This window comes from Amphiprion ocellaris, chromosome 14 (genome assembly GCF_022539595.1).
Source record: "Amphiprion ocellaris isolate individual 3 ecotype Okinawa chromosome 14, ASM2253959v1, whole genome shotgun sequence".
In the NCBI taxonomy this organism is placed as follows: Eukaryota; Metazoa; Chordata; class Actinopteri; family Pomacentridae; genus Amphiprion; species Amphiprion ocellaris.
In genome coordinates this window covers 11,313,956-11,335,182 of record NC_072779.1, presented here as the reverse complement: position 1 = coordinate 11,335,182, position 21,227 = coordinate 11,313,956, and the positions used below count along the sequence as shown (strand labels likewise).

The 21,227-nt window shown below is 42.4% G+C and overlaps 1 protein-coding gene across 3 annotated transcripts in view; it reads right to left on the bottom strand.

The window, feature by feature from the left end:
- Positions 1 to 21,227, bottom strand: part of tiam1a (TIAM Rac1 associated GEF 1a) — a 69,000-nt gene that overhangs the window by 28,912 nt on the left and 18,861 nt on the right. For all 3 annotated transcript variants that reach the window (XM_035953320.2, XM_023281262.3, XM_055017205.1), the window contains exons 2-9: positions 10,856 to 10,962; positions 8,077 to 8,726; positions 6,969 to 7,255; positions 5,546 to 5,818; positions 5,222 to 5,453; positions 4,342 to 4,514; positions 3,453 to 3,677; positions 1,912 to 2,097 (exon numbers count right to left, since the gene is read on the bottom strand). In XM_035953320.2, coding sequence (XP_035809213.2) covers positions 1,912 to 2,097; positions 3,453 to 3,677; positions 4,342 to 4,514; positions 5,222 to 5,453; positions 5,546 to 5,818; positions 6,969 to 7,255; positions 8,077 to 8,719 — 2,019 coding nt within the window. In that variant the 5' untranslated portion in view covers positions 8,720 to 8,726; positions 10,856 to 10,962. The remainder of the gene's footprint in view (positions 1 to 1,911; positions 2,098 to 3,452; positions 3,678 to 4,341; positions 4,515 to 5,221; positions 5,454 to 5,545; positions 5,819 to 6,968; positions 7,256 to 8,076; positions 8,727 to 10,855; positions 10,963 to 21,227) is intronic.

Genomic DNA, 21,227 nt, shown 5'->3' with positions numbered 1-21,227 from the left:
GGGAGAATAGAGATGGGTGAGAGAGAAAACATAAAAGGGCGAAGAGAGAAAATAAAGCAGATATGGAAAAGGAGGGAGACAGAATAAGATGGACACAGACAAAGCAAGTAGTGAGGGTGTAGGCAGTAAAAGGAAGGGGGGGAGCAAGGGGCAGAGAGTGTTAAGCCTGTTTGTGGGAAAGTGCCTCAGGGATGGCAGCTTACTAACAGAGTTTGTATCGATCCACCAATCACAAAAAACTCTGTCAATGTCTGATGTTGGTGTGTGTGTTTGTGTGTGTGGTGTTTCCACTTCTTTCTCTTCGCTTCACTCTCTGTTTCCTGAATGCTATTTGGCAAAGCAAACAGACATGTGATACCCAGCAGCATATAGATCATTCCATCCATGTTGATATTTCATTCTGTACATTCTTGGAGTACTCAAGGTGACTAGGACCACATTGTAGAGCACTGAGCAAATGACTTGGCCTTTAGCCACAGGCTGCATCAGTCCACACCAGTAGAGGAGAACAAATTGGCAAGAATGCTTTGTTGTCATTTGTCTTCTCCGGCTTTTGGAACACTTTGTAACGGAACAAACTGAATGTTGCATGGGGAGGACACACAGGGTACATACGTAAATCTCAGTGTGCACCTGTACTGTGACAGGTGAAATGTCAGTGTGACGAGAAAATGATGAGGGCAAGTCTCCAAAGTGAGGGCATTTTTGTTGTGTTCACGTTCTTCAAAGGGTAGTTTTGATTGAATTTAGGGTTAGAAGTGCAGCACGTGGGTTTAAGTGTACAAGCAATGCCAAAAAAAAAGAAAATACATGACAGCTGTAGGGGCTTTTTTCATAGACTGTATGTAAAAACAAATAAAGTAGTCAATTAAAGTAGCCACCATGACATCCTCCACTGCTTTGTGCACATTTGTTATAGCCTCAAGTTTGGAATCTTCCCATCACAACCATAGTTTTTTGAACCTGGACATAATCAGTGAAGGATGATATCTGACACAGAATTCAGTGACACAAGACACACTGATCTGGAAGAAACCTGTCATTCACAAGTTAGCCCCACCATAAAACATACCTGGATGTATCATCTATTCCATTTTACTCTAAATTATGATTAAAAATGATTATTGTGGTAATAAATGAAGTAAGAAGCTGGCTCATTCTTACAGATTTCTACACAATCAGACTTATTTTTGCAACCAGAGGAGTCACCCCCTGCTGGCTGTTACAAACAATGCCACTTTCACATTTGGCTACACTTTCAGACTTGCCTGTTTTTCACATACATCTTTTAAAGATTTTCTTACTTGTATTGGATTCCATTGTCACAACAAAGTGTGAGACAACCAAGACCTTCAAAAAGGAACAAGCCCAAAAGATCAAGCCCATAGAGTTAGAGTCAAATCAATATAACTATGCATTAACAGATTCTGGTATGTCATCATATTTTAGCTAAACTAGCTCCTTGCTTGCCACACAGATGCCGTACATAGCAGCTAGTGTGCTCAACAAATGCAGCAGTGTGCATCATTTATCCTTCCCTTTCCTGCTTGTTATTTGCATGTTCAGTTGCGGTGTGGTTTAACCTCAGGTTACATGCGGTGTCTATTAGTTTGAACAATTGTCATACAAACAGAAATTCTTGCTCTCAGTAGGTTTATGTGACAAGACGCTCACAGCCTGATAAACACACCCACTCTCCAAGCTGGGCTGTTATTGAAGGTCGGCAGTTGGGAACCTCTCACGCTATGCCTACTAGAGCATGTAGAGACACGCAAGGGCAAGTTCACATTAATGAGTTCTGATTAGGTTTAAGGGCAAAATTACAGCAAGTTGGATAGACAGTTGGAATGAGCAGTCAAATACCAGTTCTAAAAATGCATGTGCACGGCTGCGTGCATGTTTTAATCATACCAGTGCATGGAAGGAAGAAACAGAGAAGATGCCCAGTCGTCCCATCGCCAGTTTGGTTGGACGTGAAGCGAAGCCCAGGAGGCGTTTGGGATTGGGAGGTTCGCCGCCCTGCAGACTGGCCAGGTAGCAGCGACAGCGGAAGAGATCTATGTGGAAGCGCTCCAAGTTCTGCTCCCACAAGAAGATCTAACAGATTAAAGATTAAAAACCAAAAGTGATAAATCTGCAATAATGCAACAAACTTTGCTGATAAGATCCTGACTTATCTCTTAAATTAAATCTGGCCACTAATGAAAACAACAACACTGATAAAGAGACTAAAAGATAAAAGATGCATAATATATATCACATTGTGTTAGATGGTTATTCGGTGGTTTCAGAGGGAGTGAGATGTGGGAGTGCTGCAGCCCCTGTGGAGAGGTATTACTCACCAACACAACCCCCACCAGTTGCCGACCTGCTGTGCTATGTGCAATGTATCACAGGGTGGGCCGTGGGAGGTGGAACACAGGGACACACACACACACACACTCACTCATGATGAAACACAAACTAAATTTAATATGCACTGGTTCCTGCCATCACCTGTTTGTTCCAGGGCTTCGTGCAAATTAAAGCAACTCCTCTTTCTTTGAGTCTTATTTAGTTCAACATAGCTCTATTTACCTAAACTCAATCTGCAGATTAATGTGGCTCCAAATACTGATCTGGACAGAAGTCAGATGATTATATAATTGTTTACTCAGTTTCAATCTTTCCATGTGCCTCTTCAGAAAGGTGATTGTTCTACCATTAACAACTTCCCAGTGCTTTTTATATAACATTTGTAGCTTTGGCTATTAACCAAATGCCACACACATATAAAGAAAGAGAGACTTGCTCGAACAAGGACACCTATTGTTAATGAACACATTCTTCACCTCTATTGCAATGTTTACATGCAATGCTGCTTTAACATTCAGCAGCAACTCCAGACATGCATGGAATTAGAATAAAGCTACTGAAAGTGAACAAATTTGATCCTGGAAAAGCTTTGACTCATAAAGCACCTGTTAAATACAGAGGGATTAGCAGGAGATTTTAGTTTCACCTTCCAACCAATACATGCGTTGCAAGCGTTTTAGCATGTGTTACAGATATTCTGCATTTTACTGCACTCGCATGTGTTAATAAATGAGCACCAGTTGGGATGTTTGAAAACATCTGCGGCTGGAAGTACTCCTTAAGAACATTTTGTCTGGGTGACGCCACGCAGCAGAGATGATTTAGTGCCAAGATTTGAGTGTGTGAGAGGATCAGCGCAGTTCAAACGTACAAAGCTGTGCATCTGTGGAAGCCCCTTAGGTGTTTTTGCTGAAAGTCACCTGAAAGCTAAAGATGGAAGCAGGGTTCTTGCCACATGGGATAACAAAACTGGTTCATGTCAGCATCATGTGGATGTAAAATTTTACCAATGTGCAGTATGCAAATATGAAAAAAAGACTTGTGATGTCCACTTGTGTCTGATGATCATTACTGCCACCAATCGCTTGCCTCCACACCTGCTCAAGTATGGTCTTTCGTTTCTTGGCATCGGTGACGGTGGACAGCTGCATGTCTCCCATCTTCTTCATTTTCTCGTCCATGTCGATCTTCTGCTCCAGCTTGCGGATCTCGGTTCGCAGCAGTCGCACCGTGTCCTCCCTGTGGTGCTGCCGAGCCAAAGCAGCCGCACATGCAGAGTGGATCGCTGTGATCCAGTTCTCCAGCTCGGTTTGGCCTGATGTCTGACAAGAGAGGTGATTAAAAAAAAAAAAAAAAAAAAAAAAGCAAACATAGCTGGTGAAGTCAAAACAGACAGTAGATGACATTAAGCAACTGACAGCTAAAAGAATTGAAATCCTAATATTGTCCTCTGGGAGAAGGTGGTTCCTATAATCTCATCATTTAGTTACATATTTTTCTATTCATGACTTGAATGTCACAGTGGAGAGCTGTCATGAATATAAATAGACACATTTTAATATTACACAATGGTCCCTGTGGTGGATCACTGTCACAGTATGACAGTGTGGCCTTTAAACATGTCAGACATAAAACAAACACACGGACACAGTATTGTCTTATCTCCCACACATGGCTAAAGGTCATGTGACACAGATGTGCACAGACACACAGAGAGAGAGAGAGAAAGAGAGGAAGAGAAATCCCTCTGGGGAAATTAGCTTTTCTTTTATTTCCATCAATTCCTTTATAAAATAAAAACAATGAAATTACTTTTAAAAATATGGAAACCCTCCATTGTGTTTAATAGACCTATTGCATATAAAACACCTCTGCTGCTTTGTCTTACCTGTATAATTGCATAAAAAACATTCCTGAACTCTTTGTTTGGAAAGCCGCAGAAGTATTATGTCACATGGATGTTTTGAATTCCAGTGATTCTCTTACCTGGAAGAGGAAGGCGTCTCCAACAGAGTTGCTGAGGCAGAAGACAAAGTCCTTCTTGGGATGTTCAGGTACGGCCTGGACAATGCTGTTCTCCACCCACAGTGCGTGTTTTGGAACACTGTTATGGTCAATACCTGAACGACCATCAGATTCATACAGGAAAAGGGTGCAACCTTGAAAAAAAGAAATGAAGGACACATTTAACATTTCTATTTTATTGAAAACAATCAAAAATGTGAAGAAAATCTGTAAACCAAATACAACTAACACTGAAAAAATGTATTTGTGCCAATATTACAATTATTTTTAATTTGTATTTAAACAACATAACAAAAAGCCCGCCCAATAGTTATTATTAGTGCATATTTAGAACCTGAGGTCAGAAACATTTATCTATTTTAAAAGTGGTGGAAACAAACAGTGGAGACAGACAGGAATGTAGCTGCAGATGCTGTATCTTGTGTATTTCAAGAGGATGAGATTGGATTAGACACGGATCCCACCATAAAATTAAATTGTGATGAGACTGAGGAGAGGAAATGTTAGGCCACACAGAAGAGTGTGAGAGAAGACAGCAGGGCTGACAACCAAGGGCATGGACTGTGTTAAGTCTGATGTGATTAGAATCTAACAGGAGAGAGAGAGAAGTCCGGCGAAGATGCTGATCTTAATGTGACATTATGGCTGCAAGATATTGTTTAAAATGATTTATTTTCAGTCGCAGAAGCATGGATAATAGTGTTTGTGTTCAACCGTGCTGCATCAGACTCTGATGTGGATGTCAATGGATACCTGCATCCTGCTATTCTCCATTGTTCACAATGACCTATAGGTTAAAAACAATTTTTAAATATAAAAGAAATGAGATTCTGTGCAACACCTTTGAGAGAAACCCAGTAGTGTTTCCACTTGCGCCTTGTTGCAGGTTCCACCTTCTTGTTTTTCTTATGAACCAGGAAGTTCTTCACGGCCAGAGCTCCTGCTTTCCTCACTGTGCCCTGTGCACAGCCAATCACAGTGTCGGATGGATAGGCGCTGCTCAGCGTGCCGCTGCTCTGCTCATCGCTCACAGCTGAACCTGCCTCCTCCGTGCAGTCTCGGCCCTGATTTGTCTGATAAGAAGGTGAGTGGAAGATGAAGGGATTAGAAACACAGTGAGTCTGTATTTGAAGGCAATGCACACACATATACAAATATAACTAACCCAGGCTTGATTGTCGAGCTCCTTCCTGAAGTTTTCGTACACGCCTCCCCTGCCTCCTTCGCCTCCTCTACCTTCTCCTCCTCCTGTGCTGCTGCTGCCACTGTCGCTCCCATTAAAAACACTGCTCTCAGTGGCCGAGTAGACGGAGAAGGAGGCCGACATGGCTTTACATCGCCGTGACACCAGTTCTCCATCTCCATCTATCTCTGTGGCCACACCGTCGATCCCACTGTCGCCGTACTCACTTCCCTCACCCAAAACACCAGAGATGTCCTGTCATCCAGGATAGAAACAGAAAGGATTTACTTAGCGAATATCAATGTACAGAAATCGATGTATTTAGATCAGCAAAATATAAACTAGTGACATTACAGATACACACAGAAAGAAGCACCAGTCTAAATAATCAACTAGCAGTCTGCATTATACAAGAAGTTATTTTTCTCGAATCAACCAGACAGTTCAGGATACACAGGAGGTTTACTTAAAGTGTGTACATGCATGTTGCTAGGTGCTTCAGTGCATCATAAAGTCTGTCTGTGCACATGTTTTCCTATGCATTTCTGATAAAAGAAGGCTTTTCACTTTGAGCATGAGGTTCTCTGTGCTTTCACCAAGCTGAGTCTCCCTCTGCTCTGTTTCTCTTTGTTTTTTGCTGTGTTTTCGGTCTATTTATATCCAACAACCCCCCTCAGCCCGGCTAGATGAATTTATAATGAGCACTTAGGGGTGATCTGCTATCCAAGGGTGCTTAGGGGTTCTGAGAATGAGTTGCAAGAAAAGCCTGGTTCACTATTTTAGTACTTCCTTCTTATTTGACTTTTTTTTTTTTTTTTTAAATCAACGACACACGGAAATTACAGAAAGCACATGGATATAGCCTTTATTCTACTGACATAGTTCTGTTTTTATCTAGTGAATATCTTACTAACTGGCTTCTTGGTGATGCATTACACCAACTTGGTTACTCTGCTTGAGTAAGATCAAGAGAAAATCTTCTAAAGAATGTTCAAAATGTCTTTTTTGTATATAATGATGCATGTGAGGACACGGGAGAAAGAGCACCACAACAACTTTCTATCTGATTTCTTGTAATCCTCTTCCCAACTGCAAACACACACTTGGGTGTGCATACATATAACATGCATACACACAACTGCAGAGCATAAGCACACACAGGAAATGTCTCCGGTTGTCAACAGAATGTTAATTTGCTGGATTGACTGGTGTCCTCTGTCATTTCTGTGAGGCCCCTGAACTTCCTGGAAACTACTGGTAGACAAAGTCCTACTATCTTATATTCTAAGTTTAGGGGGTCTGGATTTTGCAAAGAAGGAACAGAAATGAATACAAGGCAAAAGTAGAGGAAGAGAAGAGTTTTGTCTGCTTTGAATATTTATTTATGTATGAAATGTGATCAAACCTGAGTAGTCTGTGCGCGTCGTCCCTGGAAGGCAGGACAAGGTGCAGCTGGAATACCCAACCCTGCCAAGCCCTCAGAGAGGCAGTGGGAGCGCCGGCATGGGAGCGTGAACGCTCCATAGCCGCCGCCGTCCTCCTCGGATGGAGACATCAACCCCTCCTCTCCTTCTCCATCTCCACCACACTGGGTTTCTCTGCGATTTTTAGCATAGCGATTCCTCTGCCCCCTGAGGCCTGGACTCTGCTGGCTGCACAGATGGTCCAGAGATGATGCCCTTTCAGCCGAGCCTGGAACACACACACACACACACATACACACACACACACACACACACACACACACACACACACACACACACACACACACACACACAGGTGGTTACTGCAGAGGCAGTGTGTGTTTTAATGTCTGTGTGAGTCAAAGCAAGGTGAGCGTATTCTGATTACAGTCAGTTACTTTCAGATGACTTTGCCACATTTAACCTTCTCCGTGTGTCTTTCTGCGCATCTGTGTGATTTTTCTGAGTGATTGTGAGTCTGTGTGTCTGCAGTAGAAGCCCTTATATTATTCTGAGCAAGCCGACCACTTATGGCAGCTCTTGGACCTGCAGCAGTTGCCAGCTACCGCCTGCTGACACGCCGAACTCCCACAGCTCCAGCACAGCGGCAGTTAGGCTAACAATCCTGTGATCAACTGAACCGCTGCAACTGATGAATGGCAGCTAACCTTCAATCAGCACATTTTCCTCAAATCATTTTTCGCTGCTCAGTGAGAGGCTGCAGTTTTTCCCACCTTCATCCCCCTCATCACCTGTCAGTGAATCAAATCAACACCCCAACACCCATGAATAGACACACATGTATATAGAGCTTCTCACTTATTAGTCACCACTCTCTTGGGCAGTTACAGGGATGTTTTCTTACATTAATAAACTTATACTTATATACTATATACCTACATATTCTAACAGAAAATATGTACTAAAGACTTCGCTTCCAGTCATGCGAATGGAGGCATGATTTACACTAATGTCAGGAGTGAAAACAGATAAGCATCCGAATGAGTACATGAGAGTATTGGACGTGTTTTGTGTGTTCATTATCATCACCTGCGTTGCCCCTGGGGCATGTGAACTGCTCCTCCTCCTCTTCTTCCCCACCATCGACCATCTCCTCAGTGCTGGTCAGATGCTCTTGGCTCAGGTCAGACAGAGAGAACTCCAAACTGTCCTCTCTCCACATGTCTGCCGACTTCGACCGCTTCTTTTTAAAACTCCCTCCCTCTCTGGGGCCCTCAGTCATCCTCTGGAGGTACCTCTCATCTCCAATGACGTCCCCCTCGCCCATTGAGTCCTCTCCTCCATCCTGAGCGACAGTGTCGGCCTCTGAGGTTTCAGGGGTCGGCGTGGCCAAGGGGTCATCATCCTGCTGGTAGGACTCCGGCCTCATTGTCATAGCAACGCGCTGCGTCCAGTGCGGGTTGATGCCGAAGTCTTCAAACTCATCTGGCGCATTGAATAGCTCCAGTCCGTTCTCTGCTAAGGACTGCGGGATGCTCGGGGTGCTGGAGGAGCGAGTTGAGGCTTCGGAGTTTCTGTGCTCCTGTTTCACCGAGGATGAGTGCCTTGAACGGCGGGTGATCGGCTGCTTGCTGGAGAGGCGGAGTGAGCGGGATGTGCTTTTGCGGGAGAGATGGTCTGTCACGTCGCCATAGAAACCACTGTCCCCATTCTGACTTTCCACGTTCCCCATGATTCAACTGTGGAATAAGGAAAACATTTGTGTAAAACAATGTTATTTTTATCTCTTAATTCAGCCTGTAACCAAATATTATAAACTTAGGAAGCAGGGACAAGTGTTTTAAATTTGCTGGAACAGGGAGACTGATCACCAAAGCTTTTGTCTGGCACCAAACTGAACAACAGTTTGTCTGTACATGTATTTAGTAATATGATCAACCTCACACCAAGCCAACGACACCATTTGAATAAAAGGAAGTTGGTGTCACATACCTTTTTGTGTTTAATATTCAGGGACTAGTATCAAATTTGAATGGAGTGGCATAGATTTCAGGCAGAAACATGCATGTTCCCGCTGTCTGTAAAGTATTTTTATTATTTTTCTTATTATTGCTTTTTATTAAATATATGTATTTTTCTGTACTTTGTATTTGAACCAGTGTCTTTAAGGAGGTCAGGCAAATAGAGTAGTTTAAATGTAATTGAAAATACTGCACTTTGCTGTACTGTTATGCCAGTGAAGGCTTACTTAATTTTGTTTAAAGAAAAAAATGGCTTTAAGCAATGCTTTTAGAGCAGAATGGACTTTTTGTCATATATAGACAGTTGCTTTTTGTTTTCATTGACAGAAAAACAATGTGTTGTTAAACACCCCATCTGGATGGAAGTCACTTGTTTTAACAAGTTCCTATGGTGTTTTGTAGATGCTACAAGACACATCATGACCTAAATAAGTAGTCAGTGCCGTGGCTTATCATGGGCATCCCGTAAAGTGAGGTAAACATGAATCAATCCTGTAAACTTGTGGGGTGGGGCTTTCTGTATAATTGCTTTTTAACGTTTTCCTCAGAATCTGTTTCAAGCCTGAACATGTACACCAAAATGACTCCTGTACTACAAGCTGTCATTGTGTACCATAGAGTAATTTTATAGTGTTTGAGTCTAGATGAATTGGAGTGAATGAGCAGGTGGGTGATGAGAGAGGAAGGGACTTCAGAGAGGAAGCAACAGTGTAGAGTTACATCTAATAGATGGCAGGAAATAAGTATTTTGAAGGAAAAAAATCCTCTAAATGTAACATTGATAGATAGAGATGAGTTTTTAGGGGTTTAATCAATGAATAAATCATTACTAAAACGTAGGCTTTGTACATGAACTGCATTTGTAAGAAAATTAAGACAGGCACCTGCAACTTAAACAAAGGTGGATTACACAGTAAGAAAAGTTGAGCCACTTCTTAGGATTCTGCCTGGAGATTTGTGTTTAATGTGTTTCATGTTTACTCTACACATGCTGGAAACAAAGTCCTAGAATGTCCGCGAATGCCTTGCAGAGCTGAGCTTTCAGGCAAATAAGGTCAGGGATCAGGTATCCACAGTCAAGGTGGAAACTTCCTAAGTTACTGAATGCAGCACACTCAAACGGGGTAGCACAAGGATAAAAAAGTTAGTTAAAGATTAATTTGGAGCAAAGAAACAGGCCACTTTTCTCAAAGTTTCCCTGTTTTCTGGCTTTGCTCTTTTTCAACTATTCAGGATGCATCAAAATCATGTTAGTGTTTTTTTTCAGGGACTACAAAGGCTTTTAAAATTTTAAATGCCTGAATCCCTAATTTTATTTTAATTTTAATTTAGGTCATGGGAATCTAAGTAACACAACATTTCACTTAATTTCAGTCTTCTTCACAGTCCACTTCTGATCTCAAACACTGATGAATGGCCGTTGGCTTGGTTGTCCTGTTCTTACTGTAGTCCATCAAAGAAATCAGCTTTAGGCTGCGTTCTGTTGATCATGACATTATCTCAGTGACCCATTTCACCCCATGCTCTCTGTTATACAAGAACACGAAATTGTTGAGTCAACTTCTGCCAGATCAGTTTGTCCTCTGTGAGTCACACATCATCAAACCCACACCATCAGGTTCTCAGTGTGGGCTCAAACTGCAGAAAGACTGATGGAAAAATATGTAATGTTTCCTTGCATCGAGTCTATTGTGCCTTTAAAAATTAATCTAAAAATCATAGCGGAGGTTATTTCTTTAAACTGAAACCAGCAAAAATAATTTCTTAGGATTTCTTCAATGCAAAATCAAATCACCTTCAGAGATTTGCAAAGTGTGGAGGTACCGAGGTGTAAAATTCGTGGTTACCTATGATTTAGCAGCCGCATCACCAGCTTTCCCCACATCAGTATGGTGTCATCTTTCACCGGCCGCACGATCCTCCACACATCCTCAAAGGCTGGTGTCAGTTGGCCCTTAGAGAAACAAGAAGAGAGAGAGAGAGGAGCGTTTCTGAGGAGCTCTCACAACTTCAAAGTGACCTGATGTGTCAAACGCACACAGAGGTAGAAGACAGAAGACGAGAAGAGGAAGGTATTTCTGAAACTACTGCAGGAGGACCTGCCAGGTATGTTACATAAACAGGGTGAAGTAAAGTTGAAAGAAATTTAAATCTATGGTGCACACTAGAAAGGGAATGTATAGAATGAGAGACAGTATACATGATGAAAGGGAACGAAGGACATACGGTCATTAAGATCATGCAATCAGGCAAAAAAACACAGCAGACAAACAAGAGATACACACAGATCATCAGTAACAAAGCACAGATGTATTGTACCAGCCTGCGGGGGGCTCACAAACAATTTCTTTGAACCCTACCCTGAAACTCATTTCCCACCCGAAACCATGCAGACATGTAGAGACTCGTGCACAAAACATTTTGGGAAAACACCCCTTGTTTCCCTGCAGACAAAGAGAACGCACACACACACACACACACACACACACACACACATACACACACGCACACTGGTGGTAAAATGACAGAAGATGAAAGAAGCTATGGAGTATGATTTTCTACTTAACACTCAATTAAATGATCCTTGCCAACACGACCTAATTTTCTCTAATACCAGCCCTGAGCTGCTTAGGGTAGACCAGGATTTCCATAATGTGCTATGTATAGTGTGAAGGTATGCCAGCATGCTCGCTTGTGTGAAGATTTGCACATATTTTCAGCTCGCAACCAGATGAAAATGTAGCTTTTTCCCAGAACAAGGCAGATGCTATTGATGATTTTGTTCAGTCGGTCAGTGCAGAAAGTGAGGAGCTCCCAGCAGTGTAAGACTACCTGCTGGCCTCCATGCTGTAAACACAATCGTACAATTTGACTGTGGTCCGATAAGCCAATAAGCATGAAAATGATGGAATAGAACATCTCTTACTGTGATGTAAAAAATTTAAAAAAATAAATAAATAAAAATCAAGAGGGAGAAAAAGACATGCTTTATGAGTTGCAAAGCAAATGGCCATCAGCACAGAGTCTGTTTGGAGCCCCCACATCTGGTGAGTAATTTTGGACAGACGCCGTTTTTTCCCCCTTTTTCTAGAATGCTAAAGAAGCATCACTTTGTTCCCATAGTCCTACAATAGTGCTGTGAGTTACTTGCACCAAACTTCGACCTTCCTTGTTATTTGTGTCATCAAATTAGAGATAGTAATCAGATAACGCTGCTGATTTGTTTATTCTCTGGGGTAGAAACAGTAAATCAACTGTTCTACAGTTCTGGGAAAAGATGCAGAAATGCGAGTTCAGAAAAGGAGAAGTAGTAAAAAGGCGATCTGCAAACTTGTGCTTCCTCATCCTCTGTCCTCTCGTGACCCTGTGGCATCTCGGAGGATCTTGCAGTCATTTAAATGCAGCTCGAGGAGACGAGGAGGATGCAAAAGATGCATCCTACCTCTATGAAAGCAGCTGATCGCAAGGAAGAGCACCACGAAAAGCTGCCATGCTTGTGCTCCACCGGTCAGCTCTGACACTGCACCAGGCCAGCATGTATGTTTGTGTATTCAAACCACTGCAGCACAGCTGTGGGAAGCGGTTATATAAGCTAAACTTGACCCTGATGCTTCTCCTCCTCCTCTTCCTCTCACCCTTTATTCTCATCTCTCCCCCGTCCCTTATGTCCTGATGAGGCCGACCCACATGCTGTCCACCCACCCCCATAAAGCAAACATGATGCACAATGCTCGACAGATGCTGAGTATTTATTTTGGATTTTAGTCCCGCTTTCCTTTAAAATCCCACATCAACATAGTTAGTCGACAATGGCTCAATATTTGATTTATGAAAGCATCTACAACAAATGAAGGTGTTCTACTACGAATGTACCTTATGTTCAATGTGCTTTACTGTTCTCAAGTCATATAGTTCAGTCTGTTCCTGAGTTTTGTGTGGAGAAGGTGAAAAACACACACACACAGGTCAAACAAACAAAACCATCCTGTCTGACACAGGGGAAATCAAACCGCTGCCTCTCCCCCGGCAGTGTACAGTCAAAAATGTTTAGTCTCTTCATTTTTTCCTCTGCCTGTGCCCTGCAGCAAGGCACTGGAGAGGGAGAAGGGGAGCGAAGAGAGGAGGCGGTGGGGGAGTTCTCTGGTAAACCCATGAAGAGCTGAGAGGTGAGGCAAGGCTGGAGGCGAAGCATATGAGGAAGGGCGGGAACCCAGGCTGGTACAGACAGAAGAGGGAAACATGGTGGAAAAAATATCGGGGGTACTGTGCTATGAATAGAAGTTTGTTAGGGAAAAGTGAGGAAAAATGGAGGGAGGAAGATGTACAGAATGAGAACGTGAGGGGGGGAGATAAAGAGAGAGAAATTGGGAGGTCCTATTGTTGCTGAGCTTTAAGTGGATAAGTAGACATGTGCTCTGTCTGCCTCTCTTCAGGCTTAATTGAGGCAGCCGAGACAAAAGGGGAAACATAATTATTCGCTCTCTTTCTCTCACCCTCTCGTTCTCGCAGTATATTAACACATTGAGAGAGTGTATTAACACAATGGCCTGCGCAACAGCAGCCAGAGCATCATTACCATGCAGACATGCCCACTCACAGACACGCACACTGAGAGGGGACAAAGACGGATGTTGGGGAAAATAAAATTGAATTCTGATTTCCTAAAACAAATTTTGAAAAGAGGCCTTTTGCTTCATTTTAAACTTTAGATTTGATTTTTATTCACTGAATCCTTCCACTAACAGCATGTTTAAATTGCAGATGTTCTATTTTGTGAGAGGAAATCTGTTCTGCATGCATTTAAACCACAAAATCAGAGCAAGACAAAGGCTCTGCACTGTACTGGGACTTTATGCGCCATTTACCAACACAACTCTGCACTGAAGCTGTCAAACTTACATTGCCACACGGAGACGGTTGCATTAGAGAGACGCTCAACACTTACAGGGCCTATCACCTAACACACAAACACAAGCAGGTAGTTTCCTGCAGCACACACCAGAGTACAATGGCATGAAGGCACACATGCTTCCAGTCGCACACACACCTGCATGATCCCCAGAGAAATTCGAGCTGTGCTTCCGACTCACACGCATGCACTCGCGCTCTTTGGAAAAATACCAAAGGCCTGTCAGAACAGCCATGGAGAAGACACACCCTCCTTCCCCCTGCCAGTCTTTTCATCTCTGCACCTGTCTCACAGCTCCACCCAAATGACACACAGCGCCGCTCTGCAGACTCAAACTACACATGACGTGGATGTGCACCACTGTACGGCACTGTGCGGTGAATGGAGCCAAAGAAAACATGTTCCATTGTTGTCAAAGTCTACACCGAATTCTGGAGTTGGCTGTTGAAGTCTGACACTGGTTTCATATTATGAAATCACTGAGCACTTTATTTTCCAAAGACAAATGCATTTCCTTTACTTAACAATATACTACCAATGCAGAACTTGGGCTTTAGTGAAGACAAGCACCAGAATTTGTCATTTTATTTCATTACTGTTGTTTTTATAAACAATAAGTCACTTTTTGTACTTTTTTTTCTGAAACAAAAAAAACCATTAACAAAGACAAGTCATCTCCTGCCTTTTTAAAAAGCTTCAGCGTATATGAATGACACTTTACTCTAAAAGTTTTTGAGGTTTTGCTATAAAAACGATTAGTCACAGTATGTTACACCTCAGAAGCAACCACTAATGACTTGTGATAAAATCAAATTACTTCTCAATGTCTACACTAGTTTAGGGCTGGATAAACATAGTTTTTAACTCTTCAGTTTAGATACCTCTGTCGCAGCTCTAATTTTGTGGACTGGATAAAACCCCTTAGAGGTACTTAATCCAAAGACTAAATAATGATGATTAATGACCTGAATTGTAACACTTTAAAAGACAGTCGTAATTGATACTGTGTTTTATCCTTACCACCCAGTGCTTTCTCTTTGCCATTACTGGCTTAAAAATAATCCAAGTTAAACTGCAGACTGCAACAATAGTGGCTGGTCTAGACACGGCTGTAACCAGAGAAGCTCTCATCTTACCCGGCCTCCCTGACCTTTCTCCGCACCCTTAAACCATGACCACCCCCCGCATCTCGCTGAAAAAACACATGATGCAGACACAGGAATCACCCATGCCTCAGGCCTTCTTCTCGCACCTTTTACATTCCTCAAATTGTTACTGTGCCCCCCCCCTCATCCTCCCACTATAGCCAAGGAGTGAAGTCACTGAGGTTTATGCTCTCGCTGGGGGGTAAACAAAGGAATTTGTGGATGAGGAAAACTTAATTCCCAAGTAAGTCTAAATAGGCAACCATGGGAATTTGGCAAAGGGTTTTATCACTGTCTCCATGCTCCCCAGGTTCTGTAGGAATACACACAAGTATACCTACAAGCCTGCCTGCATGCACTGTGGGGCTTCCTTGTTGTTGTTTGTGCTGAGCAAATCTGCTTTTAAAGATAACAAATGCCCCGTGAATAACATGTGAATTAGGGCTAAGTGCAGGAAGGCTCATGGTCCAAAAAAATTAAGAACTGGGGGCTTATCCCTGACTGCTTCTGTGAACGTGCACACCTTAGTGTGTGTATGTGTGCATTGTTCACATTTGAGCAGGAACTACATCTATCTAACGCCGAGACAAGAGTCAGATACGCTCCGAAAACATCCCATTGTCCAGATGGGTGTGCGCACGCCGCTGCACTCCCACAGTCCCTCTGAGAGACGACTGTCTGAAACATCAGCAGCAGAATTCCCTGGAAGAGGGAGATTAGCTTCTTATTCATCCTTACGGGATCTGACAAGACACGCGCCACCTCCCCCCGACTCTCAGCTTAAACACACACACACAAACAGTGTGCCTGCAAGCATGAGTCTCGGCTGCTCCTCAAATCAAACATTAATTTCTTTTAACTGGTGAGAGACAAATTATAATTCCTTCCTGAAGAGCGCTTTCATTTCGAGGCCACAGAGGCAAAGCACAAAAAATGACAGAACAAAGTGGAGTGGGAGGAAATGAGATGATTGTTATTCATTCACTATGGTCCCTTCTATTTCATCTCCCAACAACGAAGTGGAGAAAAGGAGTTTGGGATTGTGTTAGCAAAGCAAATTCAGTGCCAATTGCTGTAAAAAAGCATGTGCGAGAGAGTGAAGGAGGATAAACTGGAAAGAAATATAAAGATAAGAGCTTAAAAACATGATATGTAGTGCAGCATATCATCTCCAAGATGACATATATAAAAGATTTTAGATTTTAGGTCAGTGTGGCAACTGAGGATCAAGTAAAAAAAAAAAAAAAAAGATAAAGGACAGTGGAATTCACTGTCAGTCAGTTCACTTCACTGGGCTCCTCAAGTGTCACTAACCTCATTAAATACGCTCCTCCGTCTTTCTAGGAGCTTACGCTGTACGCTCCTTAACTCCGATTTCAGCTGACTGTCTCTGCCACATGGTGCAGTCAGGGATTACCATATTTTAAAGAAAATTCCTCCTACCACAAGTCCTCCATTGAGTGAGAGGCCCTAGAGATTCAATGACTGTGTGCAGCTCTTAATGCTGCTGCTGCTGCTGCTGCTGCTGCTGCAGAGTGCAACCTCAGCTATCAGGAGTCCCTGTATGAAATCAAAGGCAGGAAACCCCACAATTTAAAACCTCCCATTATGATTTTTAAAGATGTATATTTCAGTGTGAGGCTTTTACACAAGATGATCACAGCGCTCCATTCTCCCAAGGTCAAGATCAAGACATGTCAGCCTTAATTAAATCCTTCCAGGGACTTCTGTTGTAGGTTAATATGCCACTTGAAAATCCTCTTATTGATAGAGTTCAGGCACATTGTGCAGCAGGTTGGATGGTGAATGAAAAACTACCATTTGCTGTTTGTTAAATATTAATAAGTCATCTTCCTCTTTTGCCAGGTCTCAATCAGGGCTCAGTCCTGATGAAACAGTGATTGCACAGACAATCGCCTCCCAGTCATCAAAACCAATCAACTGAATATTCATGCGGTGATTTGCTGTTCCAAATATGTGCGAGGCAGTAAGAGGAGTGTTGTTTAATTATCCAGGAGGAGCAGGATGAGACCGTGCTCCACATTCAGCTGGTAACTGCAGAGACCCCGCAGGGCAAAGAGGTTGCCTGGGGGAGGAGGAGCTGCTATTGTTGACAGAAGAAGAAGAAAAAGAAGAAAAAGGGGGAAAGAAACTCCAGAACTGTAACACATGCATTTTGAGACTTGTATTTGTCAGCCAATATTGGGCTTTTGTTAATCAGGAGATAAAAGAAAGTCATTTATGCATTTTTGGAAGATTTGATCAGCACAAAACTACACCAATACGGAGGACAAAATCACAACTAACTTGTTACTACTGTATTAATTACTTCAACATGTTTAATGACCCAATCACTTGGGTATCCTCTATAGTCTGTTTAGTACTTTACAATCTGTTTTTATCACCATTGCACTTAGGCACGCCCTGGAATCCTGCGGTGTTTGTGCTATTGGATTCTTTGCAATTTATTGTGCTGTAATGTGTGGAAGTTGTCCTGTTTTTCTCTTCAGGTTTTACTGGTGGTGCACTGAGACGAAACTGCTCTCAGCTCGGTTGACATGTCAATAAAGTAATGAAGTGTGAATGGGCCATTCTGTAAAGAGTTGTACAGCTTGAAATAGCTGGATAGTTTACCGCATGATGTAAACTGCAAGAATAAAACCAATTTAGTCAGACAACTAAGTGTATTTTTGAAAACTGGTTTCCTTTCATCTTGGATTGAAGATATTTAACTTCAGAATCAAATGCTGTCTGCAGAAATTCATGCCAGTTGCACTACAGAATCGCCTCAAAGTCAGACACTGACACATATATAGACACTCGTGGACAAACACAGAGAGGTTTGAATGGAGCTAAATTGGCAGGTAATACTTCTATTCCGCTGTGTGCAGGCCGGAAGGGACAGCGAAATAACAGGGTGGTTGTGTGGGTGAGAGAGGGGGATAAGAGGGTTTTAGGCAAAGGCAGACTGATTGAGGTGGGAGGTTGAGACGGGGGGGGATGGGATGAGAGCAGCAAGAGGGTCTGGAAAAAAAAAAGATGATGGTGTTGAAAGCGGGGATGAGAGGCTGTTAATGCGGTGGGGAGCCGATGGAATCGAGTGTTGGGCCACAGGTAGACAGATGAATGATGTGTGCCGAGGTGGAAGGAGACATAAGAGGTAAAGAGGTGGAGTGCTGCTGATAGGTCCTGAGGGGCTGGTAGAGATAGATGTTGTGTCAGTTCAAAGTAGGGCAGATGTGAACAGGCCCCATTTGTTGTAAGTAACGATACGACTGGGCGACTACCTGGAGAGAGTCATTGAGGAGGTTATTGTTGGAGTGTTGACCAGACTGTCTGTAAGAAAGATACAGGCCATCTTTAAGGTGCTTGTTTGGTGCTGTTGGACAACAAAGCTTAAATATGTTTCTTCTATATAATAGAAAGTCACAAAAAATGAAATTGCCCTCATTATCATGTTTTAGAAGAACAAATTGAATATTTCCGTGTGTACGCTGTGATTACTATGATTATCTAGATTGACTGAGTTTTGCACAAATGGTTTATAGCATCCTGTCTTTTGCTTTAAGGCTACATTCTGTAAGGGGCTGACCAATTATCGGCATGGATGATTATCAGATGTGATTTTACCCATCATTACAATAAGTTAATTCAAAACTGCTGTACTTTGGCCCTGATGCAGACACCGTTCTCCATCTGTAGTCACCAAACAGTGAGTATTGTCTTGCCCTTTCTGATTGGTTCCATGAGGAAAAGCCTTTCAACACTGGAGGATAAATGTTTCAAGATTCTCTTTTAATTTTACATGTGTGAAACATAAATAAAGAAAATCATTTCAACAAAGTTTTGCGTTGGAGTTTGCGTGATTTTTAATTTTCACACAAAAGATAAATCCATATATCACCTACTGGTGCCTTTGATTACTAATAACTGGTATTCGTCATGAAAAAACATATGATTTGAACTCTAATGTGTGTGACAAAAAATATAATTGCAACGAGAAAATTAAGCAGCTACAGCACAGAGTCATCATTTCCAGTTTCTGTACAGAATAGAAATGGAAATTAGGCCTTAAATTTGTCAAGAGTAACCAGAAAAAATAACTATTAACCCAGATGTGTTAACAAAGCTGTTTGTTGTTGTATCTGACTCTAAAATAAATGCATCAAAGATAAAAGTTTTCGGGTGTAAACAAGTACAGGCTTACTCTTAGTTAAAGAGACTTGTCAGAGCAAAGCAAAGATGGTTTATAAAACTGTTATCACTTTAGTAATTAAAATCACTGCTAAAGTTAAATGCAAAACCTTGGTAGTAATACTTCAATCATCACCAGGGAGCAATAGATGGGGTTGGCAAAACAACAGGACAGGAAAGGAGTAGAAAAGTGGAGATGTTACCACCAGAGAGGGAGGGAGAAAAAAAACACTAAAGGATGAGATGGTACAGAGAGACAGGGGCAAAACAAACCATCCCAATATAAACCTGACACAGGTGATGCAGGTCATGTCGTGAGAGATGCTAGCAGCAGAGGAACGGTCAGCACAGAGTTTAAGCCTGGAGGGAGGTGGGGGAGAGGGGTGTGGAGCAGCAGGATGTGGAAAGAGGAAGTTATCTTAGTGCATCCCTGCACCTGAGTCAACAGCAGCGCTTGCAAACAAAGTGCCCCCTTGAAGGAGAGACAGCAGACAATGTGCTGCGAGGGAGTGAGGGATGGGGGTAAGAAATGTTCAGCAAGAATGTGACAGACAAACACCAGCTCACTGTGCACTGTGTCTGCATCTCAGGCCAACATGGGAGACAGACCAGCAAAACAATACACTATAGTTCAACGCAAACCTGTGATAGTCTGCCGAAAGGGGTTAAGAGACGAGAAACATAGTTTTATTACAATATAACAAAAACAAAAATCCTCCTTCAAAAACTCCTAATAACACAGTGACAACAATATAAACAACATGAGCTCAAGTCAAAGAGCATTTGCTGCATCATATACTGTCCTTTTCACACGATCAGACTATTTTTATCTGTTTCACAAGAGAAAACCGACTTCCCTCTGTTTCTTTCTTTGTGCACTGAGCACACAAACACAAACACCCCTTGCAAGGTGTGACCAATTCACAGAATGAGAGTGGACCTCCGCCCAGATTGTTGCATCAATGTTCTGTAAATTTCAACAACACCAAACCGACCAGTTCTGTTAGCACACAATAGGTTAGAAACACACAGACACAGAGGCTGAAATAAAACTCAAGGCAGATTAAGGCCTAAACTAATGACTATTTTTAGAACTGACTGAACTGTTTACAATACATGGATCTCTTAATTAACCAACAAACTAGCAACTAGCTTTTCACATTGCTTGTTTTGTTGAGACTTTCTCTGACTTCTTTTCGATCAATTCTTTTAGGAAAACCAAGCAACCTATGTATATATTATATAGCATTTAAATGATTTTAACTCAGCTCCACACAACATAGTATGCTCAGATAGTGGTACAAATAAATGTTGTAAAGCTAAAGCGTAGAAACCACACACAAATTCCAACCCATGATGTCAAATTAGCATGATGAAAAGAAGGTGTATGCAAAAGTGAACAATAAGTTCCCCTTTCTTAAAGCAGCATCTTCCTGAAAGTGAAACTTAATCTATGTTAATGAGGCTAAACTATACCATCCTACATAGAATAAGGGTCCTCACATTACTGCCCGGTTGGATTTCAGCCAGTGATTAATAGACGCCTTGTGACAAACACAATTGTGTCTCTGAGACGAGGATGTCAGCAGCATGTCGGTTATGTGGCGTCTCTTCCAGTGGAAGAGGTTGGATCTAGGTCAATGGCTCCATTTCCCGGGAGTTGATCTCTTGTGCGGACCCGAGCCGGGGGTTATTGTTTGGGGCTCTGAGTGGCTACAGTGAATAGAGCCTCGCCTTTCAGTGCATTAGTGACCTGCATAAGCTCCACACGACCGGCCGACATCTGAGTGCAGGCCTGAGGGTAGACGACAAAGACCACCTGACCACGCTTGCACACATTCACATGCCTAAAACCTAATGCACCACGGGACTACGTCAAAAAACACACAGTCTGATATAAACCTTATCCAGCACTCAGCACAGGTTCTTTATACCCAAAGAACAAACAAAAAGAAAAAAAATCCAGCTTTG